A 27904-nucleotide genomic window follows, 5' to 3' on the forward strand; every position below is an offset into this window, starting at 1 on the left:
CTATTCACAAACATTAAAGCAGTAAAGGCTCCATCCTCATCACCTTTCTCCTCTGTTGGACCCCACAGGACTGTCTCTCGCAACTGCTTCCTCCGCTCTCCTAAGGCACTCTGCGGAACCAGCGGCACCTCTTTCGCCTGAGATCAGGATTTCCCTTCTCCGCCCGTTTTGGGATTTAACAAGCACGAGAAAGGCGGGCTGCAGGGGAGCCGCGAGGGCCTCCTCACCACCGCCCGGGATCAGGGTGGGGGGCGTCACCCGCTCTACACCCAGAGCCCGGGCACGCCCCGCACGCGCGGCTCCCTCCTCCTCGGCGGGGCTCGCCGCGACCCGGGACGCCCAGACTCCCGGATACCCTCGACCCTCCGGACTCCTAAGCCCCGCATCCCCCAAATCCCAAGACCCCCCTCGAACCCTGGTCCAGGGCGGGTGGCTGGGGGCCTGAACCCGCTCCAGAAACCCGCAGGGCAGTCTGTCGGAAGCCTTTGCTTTACCCAGCATGAATTTAGTCTCCGCGCGCCCCCTAAAACCCAGGCGTCCTCTCCCCCGCGCCCTCGCTCCTGGGGCCCTCACACACTCTCCGCGGCGGACCTCCAGGCCGGGCGGGTGCGCTGTGCGACGCCGAAAGCGCCATAGAGCACTCAAGACACGTTGGGCTCCCGGAAGTGACGTACAGCAAGCGCCCGACGGCGGAAGTCCCTCCTGCTCCCGACGGCGGAAGTTCCGGGAGTGCCCAGTACCCGCGTGCATACGGCAGCCGGCATGGCGCACTACAACTTCAAGAAAATTACGGTGGTGCCGTCCGCCAAGGTAGGTGGCTCCGGGAGGGCCACTGCTACTTTCGCCTTCTCATTAGCGGGGTCTCAGGGGAGGGTCCGGGCCTGTAGCCGTGGGAGAGCGGTCGCCTTCCGCTCGCCCACCACCCGCTCCCGGGCCCGACCTGCCGGACGCGTACTCGAGATCATTTCCCCTCCCCCAGCAGAATCCGGGGTCCACCAGAGATCGGATCCCCCAGAGACCCGGGTCCACCTGAGACCGGGACCCACCCAGAGACTGAGGGCCCCCAGAGATCGGAGTCCACCCAGAGTAGGGTTCCCTGGAGGGGCTCCGGGTGACGAGGTGGGCGAGTGGAGGGGACCCCAACATGTGAGGGAGGAAGCACTCCGTGGTCCGTGATGAGCCTTCAGATTCTGGGTTTGGCGTAGCCCCCTCCCCTCTCAGGAATCCTCGGTTCGTTGCTATCGTGATTTAACATTTCTTAATTTTTAAGTCATTCTCTTTCACTGTTAGATTTGGGAACCCCTGTTCTTTTTTAGACCATAGTAGGCCCAGACTAAATTTTTACAGCGTTGGTTAGTGTGGCAAGAATGAGTCAACAAGTGTTAAGTGTTAGGATATTTTTTTTTTTCCCCGAGACAGAGTTTTCCGCTTTTGTTTCCCAGGCTGGAGCGCGATCAAGGCTCACTGCAACCTCCACCTCCCGGGTTCAAGCGATTCTCCTGCCTCAGCCTCCCGAGTAACAGGGATTACAGGCGTGCGCCACCACGCACGGCTAATTTTTGTGTTATTAGTAGAGACGGGGTTTCACCACGTTGGCCAAGCTGGCCTCGAACTCCTGATCCCAGGTCTCCCAGGGAGATCCTCCCAAAGTGCTGGGATTACTGGCGTGAGCCACCACACCCGGCCCTGGTATTACGACTTTTAAGAAGTCATGTTTTTATGTAGTGAACATTCGACTTGGGTCGCAATTACAGAGACATTGACGGGCAACTCGAGCCTCTCAGGGACTGCTGCACGAGAGGGAGTTACTGAAGTCCCTGCAGAGTGACTGTTTTCCTCTCATCAGTGTCTCCTTTTCTTCACGTCTTAACAACGGAATGAGCTTGCCTTGGAAAACTTTGTGGGAGTCTCGTATTTTACCTTCATAGCAATAATTGTTTCCCCACTTCTCTCCATTTCTCATTTCTTCCTGACAATTGTTCTGACACATCTCTTGATAGATTGTAGTATTTTCTTTCTTTCTTTCTTTTTGAGATGCAGTCTCGCTCTGTTGCCCAGGTTGGAGTGCAGTGGTGGATCTCATCTCACTGCAGCCTCCGCCTCCCAGATTCAAGTGATTCTCCTGCCTCAGCCTCCTGAGTAGCTGGGATTACAGGTGCAGGCCACCAGGCCTGGCTAATTTTTGTATTTTCAGTAGGATGGAGTTTCACCATGTTGGCCAGGCTGGTCTTGAACTCCTGATCTCAAGTGATCCACTTGCCTCAGCCTCCCAAAGTGTTGGGATTACAGGCATGAGCTACCGCGCCCGGCCAGATTGTAGTATTTTCGAGTGCAGGAGTCATGTCTTCTTTGTATTTTTGGTCAGCCATCTCTCAAGTTTGTTGAAGGAATTTGCTCTTTGGATTACATGAACTTTTTTCATGTTATTGACTTATGTGGAGAACTTTAGGATATGTTAGTACACCATCCATCTTTTGTGGAATGAGATTTGTATTTTTAGAGAACAGATGAGTTTACTTACCTAAAAAATGGGTGATGGTAATTGTTTGGTGATTGGAAGTTAAAAAAAAAAATCACATCAGGAAAGTGTGTGGTATTCAGTTCATTCTAGAAGCTGTTAAGTGAGTGCCTGTCCTATGCATTGGGTACTGTGTTACAAAAATGCATTAGATAAAATACCTGCCTCTTTGGAAGTCGTTGTCAAGAGGGGTAAGTCGAGGCCGGCGCGGTGGCTCATGCCTGTAATCCCAGCACTTTGGGAGGCTGAGGCGGGCAGAGCACAAGGTCCTGAGATCGAGACCATCTTGGCTAACATGGTGAAACCCCGTCTCTACTAAAAATACAAAAAAATTAGCTGAGCGTGGTGGCAGGCACCTGTAGTCCCAGCTGCTGGGGAGGCTGAGGCAGGAAAATGGCGTGAATACAGGAGGCGGAGCTTGCAGTGAGCGGAGATTGTGCTGCCACTGCACTTCGGCCTGGGCGACAGAGCAAGACTCTGTCTCAAACAAAACAAAACAAAACAAAACAAAATAAAAAAGGGTAAGTGGCATCATGAATGACCATACTAGAAATGAAACATTGTTATCATGGAGGACCCACATGGATTGGGAGAGAAGAGTGCGGTTAGCTGTGGTAAGTTGGAGAGTCAGGGGCAATCTTATGAAGTAGGTAACCTTTGAACTGGTCCCCCTTCAGGATGTGTGAACGCCATTAGGTGCAGAAAAATGTAGGGAAGATCTTCTGTAGGCCCAGAGGGAAGACCGTGTGTGCCCCTCATAGTACTTGGAAGACTGTTGTGACCACCTGTTTACTTGTCTCACTTGCAGACCCAGAGGGGAGAAGGATAATACTTGGCAGACTGTGTTGTGCCTATGTGTTTACTTCTGTCACTGGACCCTGAATTCCGTGAAGGAAGGGACAGTATCTTGTTCATTATCTTCAGCACCCAAGTATCCCTAACAACCTTTGTTTGAAATAATATTGAGTTAATCAAATTGTTGAATTAATCAAAGTGTTCAAGAAAAAAGATCCAAGTAATTTTGTGTGACTAGATACACTGGATTGAGGAATCCTGGGAATTGGATCCTTATTAAAGAGAAGTGCTGACTCTCTGCACTGGGCAACTCATGCAAAAATCCTTCATCTCCTCAAGTAGTTCCCTTCCATGCTCTTAGGAAATTATGAAGTGGATTTTAGTTTTACCTGTTATTTTATGTACTTTCAAAGTCAAAGATACACATAAAGAAATGGGAGGATTGTTTCTTTTTCTCAACTATTTTTTCTAATTTATGATTTGAGTTCTCTGATTACTTAAGTTTCAAAGGTTCTTAGGTGTTTGGAAATTAAGATAGCATCAAGAAAGTGTGGTGTAAAATTTATCTTAGCAGCCGTGTGTTTGAAGATGAACAAGGTTGTACATAAAATGTTTAGTTAGAGTAAATTTTTGTAATTTAAAATATGTAGTACTGTAATTACTGTTTTAAGAAGGTTTCAAATAAGTGGATCAAAAGTAGACACTTTTGATGTAATTATGTTTTATTTTCTTTAATTGCAGGACTTTATTGACCTGACGTTGTCGAAGACTCAACGAAAGACTCCAACTGTTATTCATAAACATTACCAAATTCATCGCATTAGACATTTTTACATGAGAAAAGTCAAATTTACTCAACAGAATTACCATGATAGACTTTCACAAATTCTAACAGATTTCCCTAAATTGGATGTAAGTGACTTGGGGGACTTCTGTGGTTATGTAAATATGAGCCTTCAGAGAATCAGTGTTTAACCAGTTTGGTGTACTCATTTGACAGAAAAGGAAGCAAAGTAAATTACTTAGATTACTCAATAAGTTAGTGGCAAATAACTAATTTGTTGAATTAATAAAAGTGGGACAGAATATGGGTTTTTTGATTCCCTAGTATTCTTTCCTCCAACTAAACCCCGTCTAAGGAGGCCCGAAGCTCTCTTCTCAGGCTTTCTGTGTAACCCCTGGGCTTGCAGGTGCCAACCCGAGTGGTAATGATAGCTGTGGGTTATGAATGCAGAAGCTGACAGCTCACTGGTTGTCTCGGCTTCATCTCCTGCACCCTCTTTCCAAGTGTTTTATTCCTCTGGGCTCAGCTTGGGTGAGTGGTGTAAACTCCACCACTGTTTGTGATCTTGTTGCTTCATCTGCTGATGACAGTTCAGCACTGACTGTTTTCTTCTTTGGCAAGAAGAGATCATGTGGGAGCTGTGACTTTTGAATGAAGCCAGAAACCTTGAGCTCCTTTCACTGCTGCACATTGCAGTTTGCCTGTTTTGCCTGTTTCTTTATTTCTTTTTTTTTTTTTTTTTGAGGCTGAGTCTCACTCTATCACCCAGGATGGAGTACAGTGGCGTGATCTCAGCCCGCTGCAGCCTCTGCCTCCTGAATTCAAGCAATTCTTGTGCCTCAGTCTCCTGCGTAGCTGGGATTACAGGCGCATACCACCACGCCTTGCTAATTTTTGTATTTTTAGTAGAGACGGGGTTTCACCATGTTGGCCAGGGTGGTCTTGAACTCCTGACCTCAAGTGATCTACCTGCCTTGGCCTCCCAAAGGCGTGAGCCACCACACCCAGCCAATAATGGCTTATTTTTAAAATACAGAAGTACTTAAAATAAAATGCAAAAATTCTTGCTAGAGGACAGACACTTAGGTTGTATCTGTCTAGGATTTGACACAGTTGCTCAGTAGATGTTTGTTGAATGAGTGAATGGTTTCTTGGGAAAGGTCAGGTACTAGAGAGTACCTGGGGGTGAAGAAAGTGATTAAGAATATGTTTCGATTTTTTTTTTTTTTTTTTTTTTTTTGTGACGAAGTCTTGCTCTGTTGCCCAGGCTGGAGTACAATGGCATGATCTCAGCTCACTGCAACCTCCACCTCCCAGGTTTGAGCAATTCTACCGCCTCAGCCTCCCTAGTAGCTGGGATTACAGGCATGTGTCACTACGCCCGGCTAATTTTTTTGGGTTTTTTTAGTAGAGACGGGGTTTCTCCATGTTGGCCAGGCTGGTCTCGAATTCCTGACCTCAGGTGATCCGCCTGCCTCGGCCTCCCAAAGTTTTGGGATTACAGGCATGAGCCACGCTGCGCCTGGCCAAGAATGAGATTATTCTTAACTGATTTGATATTAGGAAACACTTGATTTTAGCAAACAACATATTTTGATCTACTTAGTATCAGATTTTTGTGGTTCTTTTTAAGAAGTTTTATCTTTTTCATCCTCAGTGTTATAGCCATCAGAGGTAGGAGAGTTCAAATGTATTAACATTCTATTACTTCTTTCAAAGCCAGGACTGGTTATCTGAGAACAGCTTCAGAGTGGAGGGTTAGTGGAGGGTTAGACACTAAGTCGTCATTCACTGAGTGCTTATTGTCTGTCAGGTACTGTTCTGAGCACTAGGAATCCAGAAGTGGTAAAGGTTCATGATCTCATTCTGGTGGAGAAAAGACAGTAAACAGCGTGTCAGATGAATGCAGTGAAGCCATGGAAGGGAGTAGGGAGTATCTGTGCGGGGAGAGAGAGTCAGGCCTGTAGTCAGAGAAGCAGCAGGTGCAGGAGACCCAGGAGGTGGGGCGGGGTGGGGAGGTGAACACTGGGACATGGAATTGGAGGTGGTAGTCAAGGGTTGAGTTTATATGCACTGGCGAGATCTTGGAAGAGAATGTAGGAAGAAGGGTGCTGTGGGGAGCATGAATGTTTCGGGTAGAGCTGTGAGCACGAGCCAGCACAGGACTTAGAGGGGGCAGACTCTTTACCTGGAAGTTGTGAGGAGAATGCTGCAGGCAGGATGCGTGGCCAGCCCCCAGTGCTTCAAGAGGTCTGTGAGATTTTAAAAACTGAGAATTGGTCGTTGGGAGGTCCTTGGTGAGCTTGTAGGCTGTTTAGAAGGAGTGGTGGACACAGAATTCTGGTGAGAGTGGGTTCAAGAGAGGGAGGAGAGAAGAGGAGAGACACAGGACCTCCTGGGAACAAAGAGAAGGAATAGGAAGGATTTGGGGGCCACGGGAGTTTTAAATTTTTTTTCCTAAAGATTGGGAAATAACAGCAAGTTTTTAGGCTGATGGGAATAGTCTGGTGGAGGAAAGAATTTCTGGCGCTGAGTTCCTGAGCAGCAGGAAGGGCACATGCAGGGCCGGGGGCTGGCCATTGCTGGGTCCTACAGCTCCAGCACTGCGCTGGAGCGAGGTGGGTGCGAGCCGTGACCATTGGCGCCCGCATCCCTTCTGATGCTTTTTTTCTCAGAGGACTAAATAGACAGGGCCCCTGGCCAGGAGAGGGAACTGAGGAGGAGACACTGTGGGCTTGAAGGGAGAGGGAAAGAAATTGTTCTTCAAGTGGTACTTCTAGGGATGAGAAACTGCCGGCCCAAAGTGACCATGGTGTGCTTTTTTTGTTTGTTACAGGATATTCATCCGTTCTATGCTGATTTGATGAATATTCTCTACGACAAGGATCATTACAAGTTGGCTCTGGGGCAAATAAATATTGCCAAAAATTTAGTGGACAGGTAAGGTACTTTTTTACTGTAGTGTCTTTTAAGTTATCAAAAGTGGGGAAAAAAAAACTAGTGCTTTTCATTTTTTACAGTGTTGCTAAAGATTACGTGCGACTGATGAAGTACGGCGACTCTCTCTACCGCTGCAAACAGCTGAAGCGCGCGGCCCTGGGACGGATGTGCACTGTGATCAAGAGGCAGAAGCAGAGTTTGGAGTATTTGGAGCAAGGTGCTTGTCACACATCTGCAGGAACCGCATTAGTGTCCTGCTGAGAGGACGCGTCCTTGTTGAGGACTTGAGATGTCTGTTTTTGTTGTATTTTGGAGATGACCGGGTCAGTTATTTTTCCTAGCTTTACCTATGAGAAACAGTAATAGGCTGGTTTTTACTGAAAAAGTGGTAGCACGTATAATACTTACAAATCAACAGCACTGGTAAGAAAATTTATGTATTTCATATTTAATAGGTAAGGCATAGACAAAAAATCATGAGAAAGTACTGAAAAGTATAAAAAATAAGATCGCTTATAGTTTATTATTGACTTTTTTATTTTTAAAAATACTTTTATTTAATAGGACTTTCTGAATTAACATAGTAGGATTCTATTGAAACAATTACTTGCCTATTTATTTGTGTGTATTCTTACATGACAAATTATTTTGACTCATTTGGTTTTCTTATCCCTCCTGCATCTTGCAAATAATTTTAAACAAAATTTATGATACGTGGACGCTTTGCAGGTGCTTTCCTACAGATCTGTGTGGTCTTCGTGATGGCCCAAGGGATGCCACCCTGGAGCCATGTGTGTTACAGATGAGGTGGCAGAATGGCAGTAACCCATGTGTAGCCAGAACGGCATGGCATGCAGGCTTCAAAGTACACTGTTTCCCTAATGTCATCTTGCTCATGAGAATCATCTGGACACTTCCAGAGATGCTGTTGGCCCCACTTTTCACCTAATGAGTTAAAACATGGGCTTAGAAGGGCTGAGGAATATGATTCTTACTAGAGCCAAACTTGGGAAATAACTATTGAATATACTATATATATACAGTTACTCTCTGCAACTATTTTCTCCATCACTTTTGCATTACAAAAGTTGGAGTAAGATTAATATCACCACAGGCCTGGACTGTAACTAAGTTGAAAAGAAAATTGAAAGCAAATCTTACACTTTGAGTTTCTTAGTTTTTCAATTTGAACTTTTCATATTTTCATAGTGCGTCAGCATTTATCCCGTTTGCCAACCATTGATCCAAATACCAGGACTCTGCTTTTGTGTGGGTACCCAAATGTTGGGAAGTCCAGTTTCATCAATAAGGTTGGTCTGTTTTTTATCGTAAAGCAAATAATCTACCATTTTAGGTCAGCGTTACTGTATTCTGACTGCGTGGGGTTCAGGATGGCCTTGGTAATAATTTTGGCCTCCGAGTTGGTCCTTGAGTAAACACTGCCCTGGTCTGCAGGAGGCCCCAGTGCCTGAGCACACCTGAGTTCCTTTTGGAGAGGATTGACTTCGTCTGTGTCTACATTTATATTACTATTACAGAAGCCATTACTTTTTGTTCTTGTGTGTGTCCTGTGATTTCTAAGGAATTTGAGACATGTCAGTGCATTTTTGTTGACAACTGGAGAGGTTTTCTTGGGTGGTGTTGGCCTGTCCTGGAATGGCTATGCCAGGGGGGCTCTGGTGGCAGGTGACACTCGCCCAGCTGAGGTCTTCCCGTCTGCAGCTGCTTCTAGGTGATCTGTTACCTTGGTTGCTGTGTCAGCTTTCACATGAAATCATACGTGGTCCAGTAGAGGGACGGTGCCGAGTCGCTCTTTCCCTGGTTGAGCTCACTGACTAGGATTTGAGCGTAACATTTAAGAGACTCGGTCATTTGGTTCTTCAGGAAAATTTGGCTGAGTTTGAGGGACCCAGGAAGAGGCAAAGCAACATTTGAAATGTGAATTTACAACCAGCAGCAGCTCATGTGCCCAGAAAATTTATGACTTACTTGGTGCCAAGATCACTTAATTTTTAATTTTAAAAATTCTTTCTTTTTGTTGAAACTTTTTCTTCTGCTTTTTGAGACAGGGTCTTGCTCTGTCTCCCAGGCTGAAGTGCAGTGGTGCAGACTTGGCTCGCTGCAGCCTCAACCTCCTGGGCCCAAACAATCCTCTCACCTCAGCCACCCAAGTAGCTGGGACCACAGGTGCACGCCATCACACCTGTTTAGTTTTTTTATTTTTTGTGGAGACGGAGTCTCACTGTGTTCCCCAGGCTGATCTCAAACTCCCATGCTCAAGCCATCCTCCTGCCTCAGCCTCCTGAAGTGCTGGGATTACAGGCATGAACGACTCCACCCTCCTTAAGATCACTTTTGCTTTAAAATCGATTTGTAAGTTTTGTTTTGTCTATAGGTTGCTGTGACGTGGTGACCAGCAAAGCTCAGCAGGGTCCTTGCTGATGTTTCACATGCTTGTCAGCTCTGAACCTGCCACAGTGAGCCAGTGCTCTGGGGCCGATTTGGTGGCTGCTGGACCAGGTGGCTTTTTAAATTGCAGTTTAATTCAGCAAAATGAAAATTTCAACTCCTCAGTCACATGAGCCACATATTGAAGGCTCGTTAGCAGTGCGTGACTGGTGGCCCCGTTTGGACAGTGCAGACGGAACATTCCTGTCATCATAAAGAGCTCTGAGGGCGTTGCAGGCGGTGGGGCAGGACGTGGGAGGGTGAGGAGAGCTGGTGGCTGTCCTCCAGATGCCAGCCCTCACGCTGTCCTCGTGCCCCAGTCCTTGGCCTGGTGGTGTGAAGGAAGAGGTACCAGGCTCCTGTTTTGATGCAGTTTTATTGTGTGAGGTTTCTTCTATGGTTTTTTCCTACCCAAAATTAGTCTTGTTAAAACACACAGATGCCCTGTATACACAGAGGAAATGAGGTGATTCTGAAAGTTCTCACTGTTGTTTCAGGTGACGAGAGCAGACGTGGATGTCCAGCCCTACGCGTTCACTACCAAATCTCTGTTTGTTGGGCACATGGATTATAAGTATCTACGTTGGCAGGTAAGAGTCTTGTCTTTATTTTTATTTATTTATTTATTTATTTTGAGATGGAGTATCACTCTTGTTACCCAGGCTGGAGTGCAGTGGCATGATCTTGGCCCACTGCCACCTTTGCCTCCGAGGTTCAAGTGATTCTCCCGCCTCAGCCTCTCAAGTAGCAGGGATTGATTACAGGTGCGCACCACCACGACGGGCTAATTTTTGTGTTTTTTTTTAGTACAGAGGGGGTTTCACCATGTTGGCCAGGCCAGTCTTGAACTCCTGACTTAAGGTGATCTGCCCACCTTGGCCTTCCAAAGTGCTAGGATTACAGGTGTGAGTCATGCACCTGGTGAGAGTCTTGTCTTTAAACAGAAAAAATATATTGGTTTATCTAGGGTAATCAAGAACTTGAAATTTCATCATCATAAGAAAGACTCGTCTGAGCTCTGGGGATGCATAAGAACAGGTCACATGTCTCTGATATAATTCAGGGGAGGCAGCCAGCTGCTAGTGTGGATTTCTGCATTTTGTTAACATAAAATGAAATTCTCTTTGTGTCATTTCTAACTCTGTTATCAGAAATGGCATATATACAGTTTAAAAGCATGAAGCAGGCTGGGCACGGTGGTTCACGCCTGTAATCCCAACACTTTGGGAGGCCAAGGCAGGTGGATAACCTGAGGTCAGAATTTCAAGATCGGCCTGGCCAACATGGCGAAACCCCGTCTCTACTAAAAATACAAAAATTAGCTGGGCGTGGTGGCACACGCCTGTAGTCCCAGCTACTCAGGAAGCTGAGGAAGGAGAATCACTTGAACCTGGAAGGCAGAGGTTGCAGTGAGCCGAGATTGTGCCATTGCACTCCAGCCTGGGCGACAAGAGTGAAACTGTCTCAGAAATAAATAAATAAATAAAAAGCATGAAGCAATGTTTTCACACTATAGTTTTATAAATTGTGAAGAAAGTAATTCCTAAGACGTGGGAGGGTTCTCAGTTATCCCAGTTTTTGTGTTTTGTGATGTCACTGGTAAAAAGAGGAGTCATTTCTCTCAGTGTCATGGCTAGCATTTCATTGAGCTCTACAGGGTTCCTCCTCCCTTTTTTGATGTTTAAATAAATAATATGTACTTTTTTCTCACTGCTTTATTTTATGGTGTTTAGGAGACCTACTTTTTTTTGTGACGGAGTCTCACTCTTTCGCCCAGGCTGGAGTGCAGTGGCACTATCTCAGCTCACTGCAAGCTCCACCTCCCACGTTCACGCCATTCTCCTGCCTCAGGCTCCCAAGTAGCTGGGACTACAGGCGCCCGCCACCACGCCCAGCTAAGTTTTTTGTATTTTTAGTAGAGACGGGGTTTCACCGTGTTAGTCAGGATGGTCTCGATCTCCTGACCTCATGATCTACCCGCCTTGGCCTCCCAAAGTGCTGGGATTACAGGCGTGAGCCACTGCATCTGGCCCTACTTTTTTTTTTTAACACGATTCTCCTGTAAGATTATTAGGTCTGGTTGGGCATGTGTGAGTGACTTCTGGGATGTGCTGGACAAGAAGCTTGTGGGTGAGTGTGCTTTCAGTGACAAGGTCTGGCTGTGTTAGGTTGTAGACACTCCTGGGATCCTGGACCAGCCTCTGGAGGATAGGAACACCATCGAGATGCAGGCCATCACTGCCCTGGCCCACCTCCGTGCTGCGGTCCTGTACGTGATGGATTTGTCTGAGCAGTGTGGGCATGGGCTGAGGGAGCAGCTAGAGCTCTTCCAGAACATCAGACCTCTCTTCATCAACAAGGTGTGTGTGGTCACTCATGTTTTGCTTCATATCCTGCAGTATGAGAATAATGATTTCGTTATTTTTCTTCCTTGCTTAGCCTCTCATAGTTGTAGCCAACAAATGTGATGTGAAGAGAATAGCTGAACTTTCTGAAGATGATCAGGTAAATCACGTTAACATTTTGAATATTTCTTACTTACCAATTCTGAATTCTCATCTCAGACAACCAAAGTTTAGATGAAGGAATTTTAGCAATACTAGTCCACAATTGTATTTTATAGTTGAGATAATATCCTCAGTGGTTTAGTGAAATGACATAATAAAAACGTAGTTATTGGCAAACTAAAACTAAAACATAGGTTTCTGGATTCCTACTTTGTTCTTGAGTGTGTAGAACTATCTGTATTTGATGGGCTGAACTTTTGGAAAATGTGATTACTTAGGAGAGAACTGTTGGGGAAGGGTACTCACAGGTGTTAATTCATAAAACAGGTTCTGTGATTAAATGAGTTTGGAAACGAATGATTGAGTGAAGGAGAAGGAGGATCTTGGAATTTGGGGCTTTCTGGATCTATGAGTGAGACGTGCCTGCTAGCTTTCTCCAAGAGGCAGGCAGTATTGTTGGACATAATTTTTCAAACTAATTGAATCCTACTACCCTTATTTTTTTTATTTTTTATTTTTTTTGAGACGGAGTCTGGCTCTGTCGCCTAGGCTGAAGTGCAGTGGCGTGATCTTGGCTCACTGCAAGCTCCGCCTCCCAGGTTCTCCTGCCTCAGCCTCCTGAGTAGCTGGGACTACAGGCGCCCGCCACCACGCCCGGCTAATTTTTTGTATTTTTAGTAGAGACGGGGTTTCACCGTGTTAGCCAGGATGGTCTTGATCTCCGGACCTCGTGATCCACCCGCCTTGGCCTCCCAAAGTGCTGGGATTACAGGCGTGAGCCACTGCGCCTGGTCCTACAACCCTTTTTAATAGGCGTCCTTCGTGATAAATGCTTTTAGAAGCATGCATTGGTAGAGTGGCTTTCAAATTGTGGTCCTGGACCAGCCATGTCAGCATCACCTTCTTAATTTCTTCCTGAATTTCCTCATTGACCCATTGGTCATTCTGGGACATGTTTATAATTCCCATGGGTTTCTTTTTTTACAGCTTTGAAAGTTTCTCTGGGTATTGATTTCTAGTTTTATTCCATTGTGGTCTGAAAAGATACTTGACATGATTTTAATTTTTAAAAATTGATGAGATTTGTTTTTTGGCCTAACATATGGTCTATCCTGGAGAACGTTCCATGGACTGAGGAGAAGAATGTGTATCATGCAGCGGTTGGATGACATGTTCAGTAGATGTTTGGTCTACAGTGCACTTTTTTTTGTTCTTTGAGACGGAGTCTTCCTATGTCGCCCAGGCTGGAGTGCAGTGGCACGATCTCGGCTCACTGCAGCCTCTGCCTCCCAGGTTCAAGTGATTCTCCTGCCTCAGCCTCCCAAGTAGCTGGGATTACAGGCACGTGCCACCACACCCAGCTAATTTCTTGTATTTTTAGTACAGACAGGATTTCACCATGTTGGCCAGACTGGTCTCAAACTTCTGACCTTAAGTGATCCGCCCGCCTTGGCCTCCCAAAGTGTTGGGATTGCAGGTGTGAGCCATGGCGCGTGGCCTACAGTGCACTTTAAATCCAGTATTTGTTGATTCTTTTTTGCCTAGGATCTGTCTAATGTTGAGAGCCTGATGTTGATGTCCCCAAGTATTATTGGCCCCTTTATTATTATATAATGATCTTCTTGTCTCTTTTTACTGTTTTTGACCTAAAATCTGCTTTATCTGATAGGAGTGTAGCTACTCCTACTTGCTTTTGGTTTCCATCTGTATAGAATATCTTTTTGTATCTCCTTGTTTTCAGTCTATGTGTGTCTTTACAGGTTAAGTGAATTCTTGGATACTTTTTCATGCTTTCATGATAGTGATTATCGTCTTCACTTCCAGATGTAGGACTTTCTTAAGTATTTCTTGTAAGGCTGGTCTACTAGTGATGAATTCTCTCAGTTTTTGCTTTTCTCGGAAAGAATTTGTTTCTCCCTTATTTCTGAAGGATAGCTTTGCTGGATGTAGTATAGTTGGCTGGCAGTCTTCTTTTTTTTTTTCCAACACACTGAATATATATCACCCCATTCTCTCCTGGCGTGCAAGGTTTCTGCAAGGAAATCCGCTGTTAGTCTAATGGGGATTTTCTTATATGTGACTTGAAGCTTTTCTCTAGCTGTTTTTAGAATTTCCTTTGTATTTGACATTTGACAGTTTGACTATAATGTGGCTTGGGGAAGACCTTTCTGGGCTGACTCTATTTGGGAATCTTTGAACTTCCTGGTTTTAGATATCCGTACCTCTCCCCAGTCTTGGAAAGTTTTCAGCTATCTCATTACATAGGTTATTAAGCCTTTTCCCTTCTCCTTCTTGAACTCCCATAATACCAACATGTATTCTCTTAATGTTTTCCTGTAAATCTTGTAGGCTTCTTTCATTCTTTTTCATTCTTACTGCTTTTTTTTTCTCTGACTAGGTAGTTTCAAATGACAGAGATTTTTCTTCTGCTTCATCCAGTTTGCTGTTAAAACTGTCTATTGTATTCTCTCATCCATTGAATTCTTCAGCTATAGGATTTCTCTTTGGCTCTTTTTTATAATTTCTGTCTCAATTTAATTTCTTGTTCATATCATGAAATTGTTTTCCTGATTTTGTTGAATTGTCTATCTGTATTTTCTTGTTTCTTATTGAGTTTCCTTCAAAAAAAATTATTTTGAGTTCTCTTTCTGGCAACTCATGATTTCCTTTTCATTAGAGTCTGTTCCTAGAGAGTTAATATTCCTTTCATGATTTCTTATTTGCTTGCTTTTTCATGTTTCTTGTGTCCCTTCATTGACGTCTCTGTATCTGGTAGAACAATGGCCTCTTGTATACTTTCTTCTAGATTGGCTTTCATGGAGAAAGACTTTCACCTCACTTGGGGTTTAAGGTGCCATTTGGGAAGGGAACCGTGACTTTCTGGATAGGAGCAGTGATACTGTTTCTGTGCAGCTTCCTCACCTCCATGAAATGTTGGCAATAACTGAGTGGCTCAGTGGCCTCAGCTCTGAAAGTTTGTGCCAGCAGTGGTGTACGTTTTTAATGTCCTTGGTGTCAAGGGCTTTTGGGGTCCTGCTATTCTTGTTTTTCCCACAATAGGGGACTTATCCGAAGGGATCTCTCTGGGTGTCAGGTCTGAGATGGTCTACAAGCAGCTGCTATGGTGCTGGGTTCCAGCTACAGGTACTCAGAGTAGCTGTGGGACTGGGGTCCTAGCCTTAGGGTCTTGTGTGCCTATCATGGTATCTGGCCTTGGGGTGCAGGTTTGCTCTCTGTGGTGGATCTGTGATCCTGAAGCACTCCTAGCAGCTTAGGCCCACAGGGCCAGGTTGTAGCTGTGACTCCACCCATGGTGTCAGGGCACAGTCCTGGCCTGACTCCAAGGAAGAAGTACTCTGGAGGTTTGAGCCTGGGAAGCAGGGTAGAGCTGCACTTCAGAAACCTGAGCCAGTAGGGAGGGCTTAGTGTCAGCTTGAGGGGATGAGGCACTGTGTAGTGGTAACTCTGGACCCTGGGATGGTGGGGCCCGGCAGTATCCCAGACCCTGTGATGCTGAGCGAGGTGGCAGCAAGGACCCCAGAATGGACCAGTCCAGCTGTCATTTGGGCTCTGGAGGACAGGGAGGAGGACAGCAGTGACTCCATTTCCTGGAAAGTGGTGACTCTGCAGCTCGGACTGTAGGGTTAGTCCAGCTCCAGGGAGCAGGTGCTGGAGCTGTTTGCCTGGTGGGGCAGGTGCCTCTGCTCAGCCCCTGCCCTGTTTCCCTGGGACGTGGAGTACAATGTCAGCTCCTCCCCATGGTGCATGGCTGATCAGCTTGGGCCTGAGGGTTGTGACTCTTCTGGGTGGCCCAGGCACTGTTTCCTTGGGATACAAGGTATCTCTTCAGTGTAGGTGCTGGGATATGTGACCATTCTGGGCATTTCCCAGGAGGCAGCGCACTGCTTCAGCTCAGGCAGCAGGGAGACAAGGGTGCCCGGAGAGGCCACAGTGCTATTTACCAGGAGGCAGGGTACCGTTGGGTGCTGGGGCAAGGGCCGGGAGAGGGGCTCCACCTCCACCAAGCCCTGCTGGGAAGGGGCTCCGCCTCCACCAAGCCCTGCTGGGAAGGGTGTAGCAGCTGCTCGCAGCTGGCTTGGGGATGTTGGGCCACCAGGTTTGGGTAGTTTGGAGGCAGTTTAGCCTCAGGGATGAAGGGGAGCTGTGGCCACTTTCCCCTGAGCAAGACGTACTGCAGCCGTAGTTCCAGTCCCAAGATGATGGAGTATAGCCACCCCATGGGCCCAACAGACGGGGCCCAGTGTCAGCTCCTTCTGTGTGGGAGCTCAGCTGCGAGGACGCCAGGGGACTCCAGTGGTGAGGGCTGTGGGTGTCCAGAGTGGTGGTGGGAGCTGCTGCCATCCTCTTGCTTACCCCTCGCTGTAGGGAGAACCTCCTCCTGGGACCCGTTGCATCCCAGCTGTAGGGGGATTGCTGGCAGCCCAGCGTTTTTTTTGTTTGGTTGGTTGGTTGGTTTGTTTTAAGATGGAGTCTCACTGTGTGGCCCAGGCTGGAGTGCAGTGGCTCGATCTCGGCTCACTGCAAGCTCTGCCTCTCGGGTTCACGCCATTCTCCTGCCTCAACCTCCCGAGTAGCTGGGACTACAGGCGCCCACCACCACGCCTGGCTAATTTTTTATATTTTTAGTAGAGACGGGATTTCACCCTGTTAGCCAGGACGGTGTCTATCTCCTGACCTCATGATCCGCCTGCCTTGGCCTCCCAAAGGCTGGGATTACAGGCGTGAGCCACCGCGCCTGGCCCCCAGTGTTTTCTTTGGGCTGTATTTCATCGTTTTTCTACTCACCAGGGTGTGCCTGTCACTCCTGTGATGCCCTCTGGAGCTCCCCCTCAGTTATTACCACGTAGTTGTTCGTTATTCTGATTGCCTTTGTTGTAAGGGACAGATGTGAGGGGCTACGAGTCGGCCATCTTGTTGATGTCATTTGCATTTTCTTGATCATAGAAGAATATGAAGAAAATAACTGTTTTTAGGATATGTCTGTTTTTTAAGACTTTGAAACAGCCACAGATGTTGAACAGTTCACATTTGCAACCTCCATTTGCAGAACTGTACAGTTTGTTCCATAGGGAACTGGAAATAAATAATACATCTCTCATTTTTTCTTTGTATTCCCAGAAAATATTTACAGATTTGCAGACTGAAGGATTCCCTGTAATAGAGACCAGCACCCTGACTGAGGAAGGTGTTATTAAAGTTAAAACAGAGGTCAGTGCTGCCTTAAGTCAGGTATCAATCCTTTTACTGTCTCTTGTTTGATTCAAGTCAGTCATGGGGAGAAAATAGTTTTCTTTCTAGACATTATTACACGTGGAGCCCTCGCAGTAGCGAGGCGGGTGGCGTGCGAGAGCGAGGCGTGAAGACAGACCCCTCTAAGACCCACTTTCCCTGCGCCCGGTGGACAGTGGGGTTTGAGGGGATGCTTTGCTGTTGTCACCCCAAACAACTTTACCCTAAAGCAGCTGTTGTCTCTGGCCTTCTAATATTCCAGTAGCAAGTACAGTGAAAATTATTTTTATGGAACCTGTTCAGAAGTAGAAGGGAGAAAAGTCTAAAAAGCAGAACAGCTTTTGCAGGAGGCAGTCCGCTGCTGGATTTCACGTGCTGTCCTAATTACTTTCTACTTCATGTTGTTTTTATCTCAAAGAAAGGGACACTCCTGGCCGGGTGCAGTGGCTCACGCCTGTAATCCCAGCACTTTGGGAGGCCGAGGCGGGCGGATCACCCGAGGTCGGGAGTTCGAGACCAGCCTGGCCAGCATGGTGAAACCCCGTCTCTCCTAAAAATACAAAATCAGCCGGGCGTGGTGGCGCATGCCTGTAATCTCAGCTACTCGGGAGGCTGAGGCAGGAGAACAACTTGAACCTGGGAGGCAGAGGTTGCGGTGAGCCGAGATCGCACCACTGCACTCCAGCCTGGGCAACAGAGCGAGACTCTGTCTCAAAAAAAAAGAAGGCGCTCCTGATGCCGTGGTTGCACCCAGGGATTTAAAAAGAAGGCGCTCCTGATGCCATGGTGGCACCCAGGGATTTGTTGCTCGGGTTAGAGTCCTGAGGGGCAACATTGCCTCCAGTTTGTGAAGGGCAGTGGGAGGGCGCCCTGCGCCTGTGCACGGGGTCACTGTGGTGGGAGTGAGGCCCAGGCACTGAAGATGCATCTTCCCTCAGGGCCACTTCCGCCTGGGCCTCAGAGGGTGTGGCCCCTACATGTTAGTTACCTTGAGGGAAAAGTCTCAGTGGCTCTGATCTGTGGCTTCTCCTGGAATCTGCAGCCGGAGGCTGCTGGAGGATGTGTTTGTGACTGTGCCTTCTTTTTTACGTTATTAGGCTTGCGACAGGCTTTTGGCTCATCGAGTGGAAACCAAAATGAAGGGAAATAAAGTGAATGAGGTGCTGAATAGACTGCACCTGGCTGTCCCAACCAGGAGGGACGATAAGGTAAGGCGGCTCCTGGGACTGCCATGGGCTCTGCGCTGTCAGCAGGTGCCGTCCATGTGCCTTTTCCAGAAGCCTCAGATCCAGCTTCACACACTCGCAGGTGGATATCGTGGGTGGGCCTCAGTTTCACCTCCTTGCGTACAGTGAAGGATCAAGAAGGTGAAGAAAGTGCAAAGCGCCACATGGCGCCCGTTTCTCACTGCATGACACGGTCGTCGTTTATCCTTCCAGAAATGTGTCTGACATAGAAGATTAATTTTTAAAAAGTTCTTTAAACACAGATGGAAATCTGTTTCATTCTTTAATTCTTCATTTTTTTGGCCGGGGAGGTGGCTCACGCCTGTAATCCCAGCACTTTGGGAGGCCAAGGTGGGAGGATCACTGAAGCCCAGGAGTTCGAGACCAGCCTGGGCAACGTAATGGGACCCTGTCTCTATAAAAAAGTAAAATAAAATAAATTTTCATTGTTTTGTCCATTGTGGATGGGCACACGTCGTTACGCTGTGTCTTCATGTTTTACTGCAAATGTGTCCACACTTCACAGTGTGGTGTGGACAGCATTCCTGTCCCACAGACGCCTTCCTGGTGTGTGCTCCACTGACACCGGAGGCTGTGTCCTTCCCTCTGTTTGTGTCCTTGACGTGGTCGGGCGCTCACTCTGTCAGTCTTGTGGTGTAAAGATGGTTTTATTGTTGTGTGTTTCTGTAATGATGGGTGCGGTTGAGCTTGTCTGTCTGCTTATTGGCCTTCTCAGAGTTCTTTAGGCTGTTTCTGTTTTTCTCATTGATTGGTTGTTTTTATATTACAAAGGTTGGATTCTTGTTAGATACACTGTAAATTTTTTTTTCTCTTTTTGTCACTTGCCTTTTTAACCTCAAATATGCTGTACATTTTTAAACTAGTAAAATATATTAATATTTTATTTCTGGCTCTTTGGGTTTGCATTGTACATAGAAAGGCTTACCATTCATTCCAAAGTCATTTTAAAAGTATATTTTCTTGCTGGGTGCAGTGGCTTACGTCTGTAATCCCAGCACTCTGGGAGGCCGACGCAGGTGGATCACCTGAGGTCAAGAGTTCGAGACCAGCCTGGCCATCATGGTGAAACCCCATCTCTGCTAAAAATACAAAAATTAGTCAGGCATGCACCTGTAATTCTAGCTACTCAGGAGGCTGAGGCGGGAGAATTGCTTGAACCTGGGAGGCGGAGGTTGCAGTGAGCCGAGATCACTCCATTGCACTCTAGCCTGGGAGACGAGTGAAACTCTGTCTAAAAAAAAAAAAAAAAAAATTTATCTTTTATCCTTGCATTAAAAATTAGCTTTTTTAGATAGTCTTCACCATGTCTTGAGTTGGTTCTGTTGTGAGGGTGGAGGTTGCACTCCGTTCCAAGTGGTCGGCATTTCTGACCTGAGTATTGGAAATTTTGTCTTTCCATTGAATTGTTATATGCACTTGAGTTTATGTCTAAATTTCTTTCATTTGTTGATCCAGTGTTATTTCTTACCACTTTCTTCTTCCGTAATTTTTCACGATAATCATGATTTCTGTTTTTCCTGGATAAACTTTGGAATCACTGTGTGGAGTCCTCCTGGTCTCTGCGCAAAGTGACCCCGAAACCCTCTGCTTGCCCCTAAAATAATCTGTTGGTTTTAACTGGTCTGGGTATGGTTTTCCGTACCCCTTACACATAGGGCATTTGTTTCTACTTTTTCGGCTTTGTAAGTTTCTCATTCAGCAGGCATTTCACATAAATACTTTTTGTGGTGTCTTCTCAGGAGAGGCCTCCTTTCATCCCTGACGGAGTGGTGGCTCGCAGGAAGAGGATGGAAATTGAGGAGCCCAAGAAGAAGAGGGTATGCTGCCAGAGCTCTTGCCCGGTGTTCTCATTGGGGGAGGCAGGCTGTGTGTGCATGTCGCGGGGGCCTGGGGCATCGAACAGGAGGCGTGGCTGCCCAGGCACCAGCCCCATCAGGCTGCGGACACAGCAGTGAGTCCCCCTGCAGAAGCCCCTCTCATGGAGCTCTTTGGCTTGAGGGAAGATGGCCATGAATACAATGCATGAGTAGGATGGACAGTCCACAGACCGCCAGAAACAGCCTTCCTACCACAACCCAAAGGCGGGCCCCACAGGCACTGAAATAAGAAGCAGCCTTCCTACCAGAAATGGAAGGTGAACCCCACTGATACTGAGGGAATTGGAGAAAAGATTGTTTCAAGTGACAAGGGGCAGAGCATTTCTGGATCTGAACGGCAAAAGGAAGCTGATGATAATTTCTCTTTCCATTGCAGGAACGAGATCTTGAGCTGGAAATGGGAGATGATTATATTTTGGATCTTCAGAGTAAGGGCCAGAGTGGGATCATTATTATAAAATGCCAGTTGAACGTGAAGTATTTCAGAAAAGGGGGGAAAGACTTTAATGAGTAAAAGCGTCTCAGCCTATTTGTCAATTTCAAGATTAAAAGTTGCATCCTGAGGGCCAGGTGTGGTGGCTCACGCCTACAATCACAACACTGGATTGCTTGTGCCCAGGAGTTTGAGACCAACCTAGGCAACATGGCAGAACCCTGTCTCTACAAAAAATACAAAGATTAGCCGAGTGTGGTGACATGTGCCTGTAGTCCCAGCTACACGGGAGGCTGAGATGGGAGGATCACTTGACCCTGGGAGGTCGAGGCTGTAGTGAGCAGAAATTGCACCACTGCCCTCCAGCCTGGATGACAGAGCGAGAGACTGTCTCAAAAAAAAAAGTTGCATACTGATAGCACTCAGTGGGAGTTCTTCTGTTGTTTCCTGTTGTTTTGGGACAGTGGGGTGACTTTTGCAGCTTTCTCCGTGTGTGGGTGTTGAGTGAGGGTGATGTGGGAGTTGTTTCCTGTTGTTTTGGGGCGGTGGGGTGGTTTTTGTAGCTTTCTCTGCGTGTGGGTGTTGAGTGAGGCTGATGCTGTTGGTGCTGCTGCAGTGGAATTGCATGTCGTGCTCTCTTCTGCGGTGGAGTCGCTGACTTGCCGTCAGTCACAACTCATTTTACGCACGTAGTACTTGAAGATATTAAAAACTGCTGTAAATGTAACCACCGTTTTTTTAACTTTAGAGTACTGGGATTTAATGAATTCGTCTGAAAAGCATGATAAGATACCAGAAATCTGGGAAGGCCATAATATAGCTGATTATATTGATCCAGCCATCATGAAGGTTTGTGTCACTTTTTAAATTGTGGATTGTTTTCCTTTTTGTCATGATATTACTGCTGGAAGATAGCAGCACAGCTTCTGGGCCTGTCCCCTCGATCCTGACTCTGCCCCCTGCACCTCCTCCCCACCCCGAGACTCTGGCAGGGATGGGCTCTGCTCTGCTGGGCCCTATTCCCTTTGAGCTCTCCTCTGTCATATCTTTTTCCTGCCTCAATCCCCTCCCTACATGCTTTTTCTTAGCATATAAATGTCCACAAGTTTTACTCATCCTTTTAAAAAACGAAAACATACTTAAACCGTGTCCTCCATTAATTGTTATCCTGCCTTCTCAGTTGAGCTGTGTGAAACATGCTTTATATAATACTTGCCCTCTGCATGTCCCACGTTTCTACTCCTTGGTTCCCACAGGCCCTCCATAATTGAGTTCGCATTTTCAGTCTCATGGTCTCTGTGCTTCCTGTGCCTCCATAGCAGACTCTGGGATAGCAGATTCTGGGGGCAGCATCTCAATTTCATTGGTGCTGGAGGAGTGGCCTCAGGGCATCTGCTCTTGCCACTGCTGGGGCCCCCGTCCAGCCCATGCCCTCACTGTCCCTGCAGTGGCCGCCTGCCTTCTCAGCCTCTTCCCCTCTGCAGTCCGCGCTGCCGGGCGTGAGAAGCCTTGAGACTCCCCTCCTCCGACACAGCTGTGCCCATGCCATCCGCTTCCACGAGGCCTGGCCCCCCAGCCTCACCCTCTGCACTCCTGGCCAGAGTCTCACGCAGGCACGTCTGCCTGTTGGGCTCCTGACTAGGTTGCTTCATTAGGGTGTGATAAACATGCATGTATTTTAGTTTTCATTTTTGTCTTATTTGTATCCAGTGATGTTGTATTTGGGGTGACATTAGAACGGATACATGGGATGTGGCACGAATTCAGTTTCTCAGGACTGAGTTCCTTTTGTGTGTCTGCTGCAAGCATTGGAAGTGAAGGAGGCAGTCTCTGCACATTTTTAGCCTTGGAATTTAATTGTTTTACAAAAGGGAAACGGTGCACAGCGGTTCCTGACTTGCTGGCAGCTGGCGTTCACGTGGTCTCCATTTTCTTCACAGAACCCTCCCTGTGAGGTAAATGGCACGTAGGCCGGGCCCAGGTGGGACCGGACCAGGGCAATCGCTCTGTCTTTCGAGGCAGGGAAACATAGCTCATATATACACACTGCCACACTCACTGACTTAGGGGTTTTCTCACTGTTAATTTTGTTTAATTACAACTGTATTTTTAAAGAAATTGGAAGAATTAGAAAAAGAAGAAGAGCTGAGAACAGCTGCTGGAGAGTATGACAGTGAATCTGAGAGTGAAGATGAGGAGATGCTGGAAATCCGACAGCTGGCGAATCAGATTAGAGAGAAAAAGAAGTTGAAAATTCTGGAGTCCAAAGAAAAGAATACCCAGGGACCCAGGATGCCGCGAACTGCTAAGAAGGCAAGTTTGTGTCTTTCCAAAGAGGTGTGATCTCGTTTTTGCAGATTGGATTCCTGTGTGATCATTGCTGAATAACAACTTTCCACCCATTCATGGCCATAAGATTGCACATTCTTGTTTTATTGGTTTATGGATTTGCAAGATTGCTCACGTCCTGATCTTTCGTATTCTTTACTGTGTCCTTTCTTGGTGATTTTCAGCTTCGAGTTTGGCACTATTCTAGATCCAGTCTTTTTGCAGTTGTACAGATTAAAACTGTAACTTAAGATTCACAGACATTTAAGGCTCTCAGTTAACATTTTCCTGTCCTTTTCTCTCTCTCTCTTTTTTGCGGGGGTGGGGATGGAGTCTTGCTCTGTTGCCCAGGCTGGAGGGCAATGGCACAATCTCTCCTCACTGCAGCCTCCACCTCCCGGGTTCACGCGATTCTCCTGCCTCAACCTTCTGAGGAGCTGGGACTACAGGCACCTGCCACTACGCCCGGCTGACTTTTGTCTTTTTAGTAGAGATGAGTTTCACTATGTTAGCCAGGCTGGTCTCGAACTCCTGACCTCAAGTGATCTGCCTGCCTTGGCCTCCCAAAGTGCTGAGATTACAGGCATGAGCCACCACGCCCGGCTGGTTTTCTTGTTGTTTAATTTCTGCATTAAATCTGGACTCTTTAGCAATTTACAGAAACCTGACCCAGTCTACAAAAGGCAATTTATTGGCTCTGTGGCAGGGTGGGATGGGGGGAAAAGAAAGCCCACATGCAGGGCGGTTAACATGTCACCAGAGAAGTCACTTGACATTCAGGATGCCTCTCAGTGGGTCTTCCTGTTTGAACACACAGTTTTCATATGGTGGCAAGTGACTGGTTATGGCGGACTTGGACATTTTTTTACTTCTCCGGGAGGGGCTCAGCCATCTCTGGGAGGAGAGAGGTTGGCGCACTGCCTTTGCCTTAGGCCGCCTCGCTAACCTCAGCTTTAGTGTCTCACCTCCGATGGAGACGGTCACTCCCCCCCGTGTGGTGGTGAAGAGCGGACAGATGTAGAGGGGACTCTCCCCCGTGTGGTGGTGAAGAGCAGACAGACGTAGAGGACACTCTCCCCCGTGTGGTGGTGAAGAGCGGACAGACGTAGAGGACACTCCCCCCCGTGTGGTGGTGAAGAGTGGACAGACGTAGAGGGGACACTCCCCCCCGTGTGGTGGTGAAGAGCGGACAGACGTCCCCCCCGTGTGGTGGTGAAGAGCGGACAGACGTAGAGGACACTCCCCCCGTGTGGTGAAGAAGAGCAGACAGACGTAGAGGGGACACTTCCCCCCCGTGTGGTGGTGAAGAGCGGACAGACGTAGAGGACACTCCCCCCGTGTGGTGGTGAAGAGCAGACAGACGTAGAGGACACTTCCCCCCGTGTGGTGGTGAAGAGCGGACAGACGTAGAGGGGACACTCTCCCCCGTGTGGTGGTGAAGAGTGAACAGACGTAGAGAGGACACTCTCCCCCGTGTGGTGGTGAAGAGCGGACAGACGTAGGGGACATTCCCCCCCGTGTGGTGGTGAAGAGCAGACAGACGTAGAGGACACCTGATGCTTCCCACGGCAATTGCTCCGTAAATGTTAGTTTCCGTGGGATTTAATTGAGCTATCCAAAAACATGAAAGCAAGGCCCAGTAAAAATTGCAACTTCTAAAATAAGTATAATTGTTGCAAAATATATATACATATATATTGTCTTTAAGTTTTTTTCAGCATTTCATCAAACTAATTTAAAGCAGATATTTCTTTTTTTCCTTTTCAGGTTCAGAGGACAGCTTTGGAGAAGGAGATGCGCAGTCTTGGTGTTGACATGGATGATAAAGACGACGTGAGTGTGGGGGCGGTTCGTGTGTTGATGTGGCTGGATACACCTTTTTAATAAAGAAAACCGGCCGGATGCGGCGGCTCACGCCTGTAATCCAGGCACTTTGGGAGGCCAAGGCGCGCTGGAAGATCATGAGGTCAGGGGTTCGAGACCAGCCTAGTCAACATGGTGAAACATAGTCTGTACTGAAAAAAAGTACAAAAAATTAGCCGGGCGTGGTGGTGCATGCTGGTAGTCCCAGCTACTCAGGAGGCTGAGGCAGGAGAATCGCTTGAACCCGGAAAGCAGAGGTTTCAGTGAGCTGAGATCACGCCACTCTACTCCAGGCTGGGTGACAGAGTGAGACTCCATCTCAGAAAAAGAGAAAAGAAAAGAAGGAAGGAAAAAGGGAAGGAAAGGAAGAAAACAAACCAGGGTTTTGGAAAGCCGTGGGAAATGACAGCAAAAGAAATGAGAGCTTCCAGTTTTCGTCTTTTGAGATTTTCTGGCCCTGGGGCTGGGTTGAGGATTCCCTGACCCTGGGTCTGGGCTGAAGTGGTGGATTGAGGCTGCACTCCAGCCTGGGCGACAGAGCAAGACTATCTCAAAAAAAAAATAAAAAGCTTCACAGCCCGCAGGAGGCAGCTCTGTGCGTATCCAGGGTGTGTCCACAGCAGCACCAGGCCGCGCGGTGACGTGCCCAGGGTGTGGCTGCAGACCCTGTCCTCTAGATGTGCAGTCTGCAGCTTCTGTCTGACGGTTTCTGTCTGATGGTTGTCCCTTTGTGTTCATATCAGTAACCCCCAAAACGGGACGATGAGGGACAGAGCATTGTTTATGTCTGAAATACAAATTGTGATGCTATACTCTAATAATCACTTTTAAATGAGAGTTCTAAGTTTCTGTAAGTGGAGTTAAAATCAGCTTTGTTACCTAAAGCAGCTTCTGTTAAGCGGATAAGAATATTTGACCAACAATTAATGTGAAATTGTTACTAATGTGAACTTGAAATGGTGTCACTAATATGAAAATATGTATTTTCAAGATCTTTAGCCCATGTGGTAATGGTTCAAACACTCCTCTCCTCCCCTCTTGCTGGAGTGACCTCATGCCTGTTGCTGAGCCCGGGAGCGGGGCCGGGGTCCCGAGCGCTGAGCCCGGGAGCGGGGCCGGGGTCCTGAGCGCTCAGCGTTGCTTTCCCTGCTTTGCAGGCCCACTACGCAGTCCAGGCAAGAAGATCCCGGAGCGTCACCAGGAAAAGAAAGCGGGAAGACTCTGCTCCCCCGTCCTCTGTGGCCCGGAGTCGGAGCTGCTCTCGAACTCCACGTGACGTTTCTGGTCTTAGGGATGTCAAGGTCAGTCTCTGTGTTGTGCAATGTGATAAAATGACAGCCTCTGTTGTGTATTGCACAGGGTTCAGGGCAAACACCAGCAGTTGCCGTTTGCAGGAGCTATGGCAGGGGTCGTGTGCACTGCCGGCCCTGGTTTTGTGGCATCCTTTAGAGGGGAGCATGGGCCAGGGTACAAGTGGACGCCCCTGGACAGCTGCCCTGGATGGACCCCTCCGTGGCACTTTCCTTTTGCGGAGGGTGGCCAGAGCGTGGTCGGACAGCACCGCAGTCTGGGCTCAGGCCCCGCTGTCTGAAGAGGGCCAGGAAGTGGCCACTGCTGAGCACCAGGAGACCTCAAGTCCCAGGAAGCCCCCCGTGGGAGGAACAGCCAGAGGGAAGTCCTGGGTCGATTGGCGGGTGATCCTGCTCATCTTTAGGTTGCAGGATTGTTCCCCCCAGGTGGAGAGCTGGAGTCACATTTAGTTCATTGGTAATGTCTTTTGGCAAAGACACTTTGGATGTACAGTCTCTCTTGGTGAAATGTCCTTTTATTAAACACAACAACTTTTAGTTTCAGCATTGTGGCAATGGAGATGCAGGAGAAAGTCTGTGTGTAAACTGCCGTCTCCTTCATAGAAGCCTGAGCTTCACTCTTCTGTGCCGCTGCCATCTTGAAACCTGGCTGTTAATATTGGTGTTACCACTTGTCAATCAGACCTGAGCAAAACAGGTTCACGGGCCTGAGTCCTTAGGTTGTATAAGAGGGAGTTAAAACCTTCTAGGTCTAAAATGTAGCTAGTCCTGGGTGTAAAGCTTGTCCTAGGTATGATTTTCATCCAGTCTTTATACAAAAATATTCATTGAGTTCCTGCAGATACTGTGCTGGGCTTAAGAGAAAAGAGATGTTACAGGGTCTCTTCACTGAACAGACTGGAGCCATTAAAACGGATTGTTACCCAGTAGTTCAAATTCAGAATGGTAAATTGGTTTCAAGCCATGAACATACTTCATTTTTCCTCCTCCTTTTAGATGGTGAAGAAAGCCAAGACTATGATGAAGAATGCCCAGAAGAAGATGAACCGGTTGGGGAAGAAAGGGGAGGCAGACAGACACGTGTTCGACATGAAGCCTAAGCACTTGCTCTCTGGGAAGAGGAAAGCTGGCAAAAAGGACAGGAGATAGTATCCGTTTGATTGTGGCTTGGCTAGACTGTTGCTCTTTATTTCCTGGCTTGGCACAGTGTGGTTTCATGAAATTGGAGTTCTGTATAAACTGAAAAAGACAAAATAAGTAAAGCACTTGTTGCTTTGCTGAAAACTATGGTTAATAGATGTGGGAAATTTTTGTCACTGCATAATATTACAAATATTTTGAGTAGACAATATTTCTACATTTAATGGAGTATCAGTCGCTTCAGATTTTCAGAACTGGTAAGATTTACTGGTGTAACTGGGTTGTTCTTGATGGAGAAAAACCTTATTTTCTTTTGTAAGAGTTTGGGAGCAAACATGTTTATGAATGTGTCGGAATCCGTGCTTAAAATACCCTCCTAAATTATTTTCTACTCTTATTGTACAGTGTCTCATTGTAATCTGTCTTCAATTATTTTATCCAAAATAAACTTCCAGAAGAAAGTA

General features: G+C 47.2%; 1 protein-coding gene across 3 annotated transcripts; it reads left to right on the forward strand.

The window, feature by feature from the left end:
• The first annotated feature begins 313 nt into the window (after nt 1-313).
• Nucleotides 314-27904, forward strand: GTPBP4 (GTP binding protein 4). 3 transcript variants are annotated; one of them, XM_011991555.1, is made up of 17 exons: nt 314-810; nt 4055-4225; nt 6934-7037; nt 7118-7254; nt 8247-8347; nt 9983-10075; nt 11654-11845; nt 11925-11990; nt 17132-17221; nt 18340-18450; nt 20229-20306; nt 20743-20794; nt 21548-21648; nt 22915-23112; nt 24895-24960; nt 26148-26291; nt 27297-27904. In XM_011991555.1, exons 1-17 carry the CDS (start codon nt 763-765, stop codon nt 27447-27449), a joined length of 1905 nt encoding a protein of 634 aa, XP_011846945.1. In that variant the 5' UTR covers nt 314-762; the 3' UTR covers nt 27450-27904. The 3 variants fall into 3 exon arrangements, with proteins under 3 accessions (XP_011846945.1, XP_011846946.1, XP_011846947.1); XM_011991556.1 differs by having other exon boundaries at nt 742-1230; XM_011991557.1 differs by lacking the exon at nt 6934-7037 and having other exon boundaries at nt 745-810.

The sequence above is a fragment of the Mandrillus leucophaeus genome, unplaced genomic scaffold, assembly GCF_000951045.1.
Source record: "Mandrillus leucophaeus isolate KB7577 unplaced genomic scaffold, Mleu.le_1.0 Scaffold399, whole genome shotgun sequence".
NCBI lineage: Eukaryota > Metazoa > Chordata > Mammalia > Primates > Cercopithecidae > Mandrillus > Mandrillus leucophaeus.

Excerpts from the sequence above, each read along its gene's own strand:
- GTPBP4 (XM_011991555.1), top strand. The coding sequence starts at position 763 with ATGGCGCACTACAACTTCAAGAAAATTACGGTGGTGCCGTCCGCCAAG. Across the intron at positions 11,846-11,924 it reads GACCTCTCTTCATCAACAAG|CCTCTCATAGTTGTAGCCAA; the intron begins GTGTGTGTGGTC and ends TTCCTTGCTTAG. Across the intron at positions 23,113-24,894 it reads TGCCGCGAACTGCTAAGAAG|GTTCAGAGGACAGCTTTGGA; the intron begins GCAAGTTTGTGT and ends TTTCCTTTTCAG.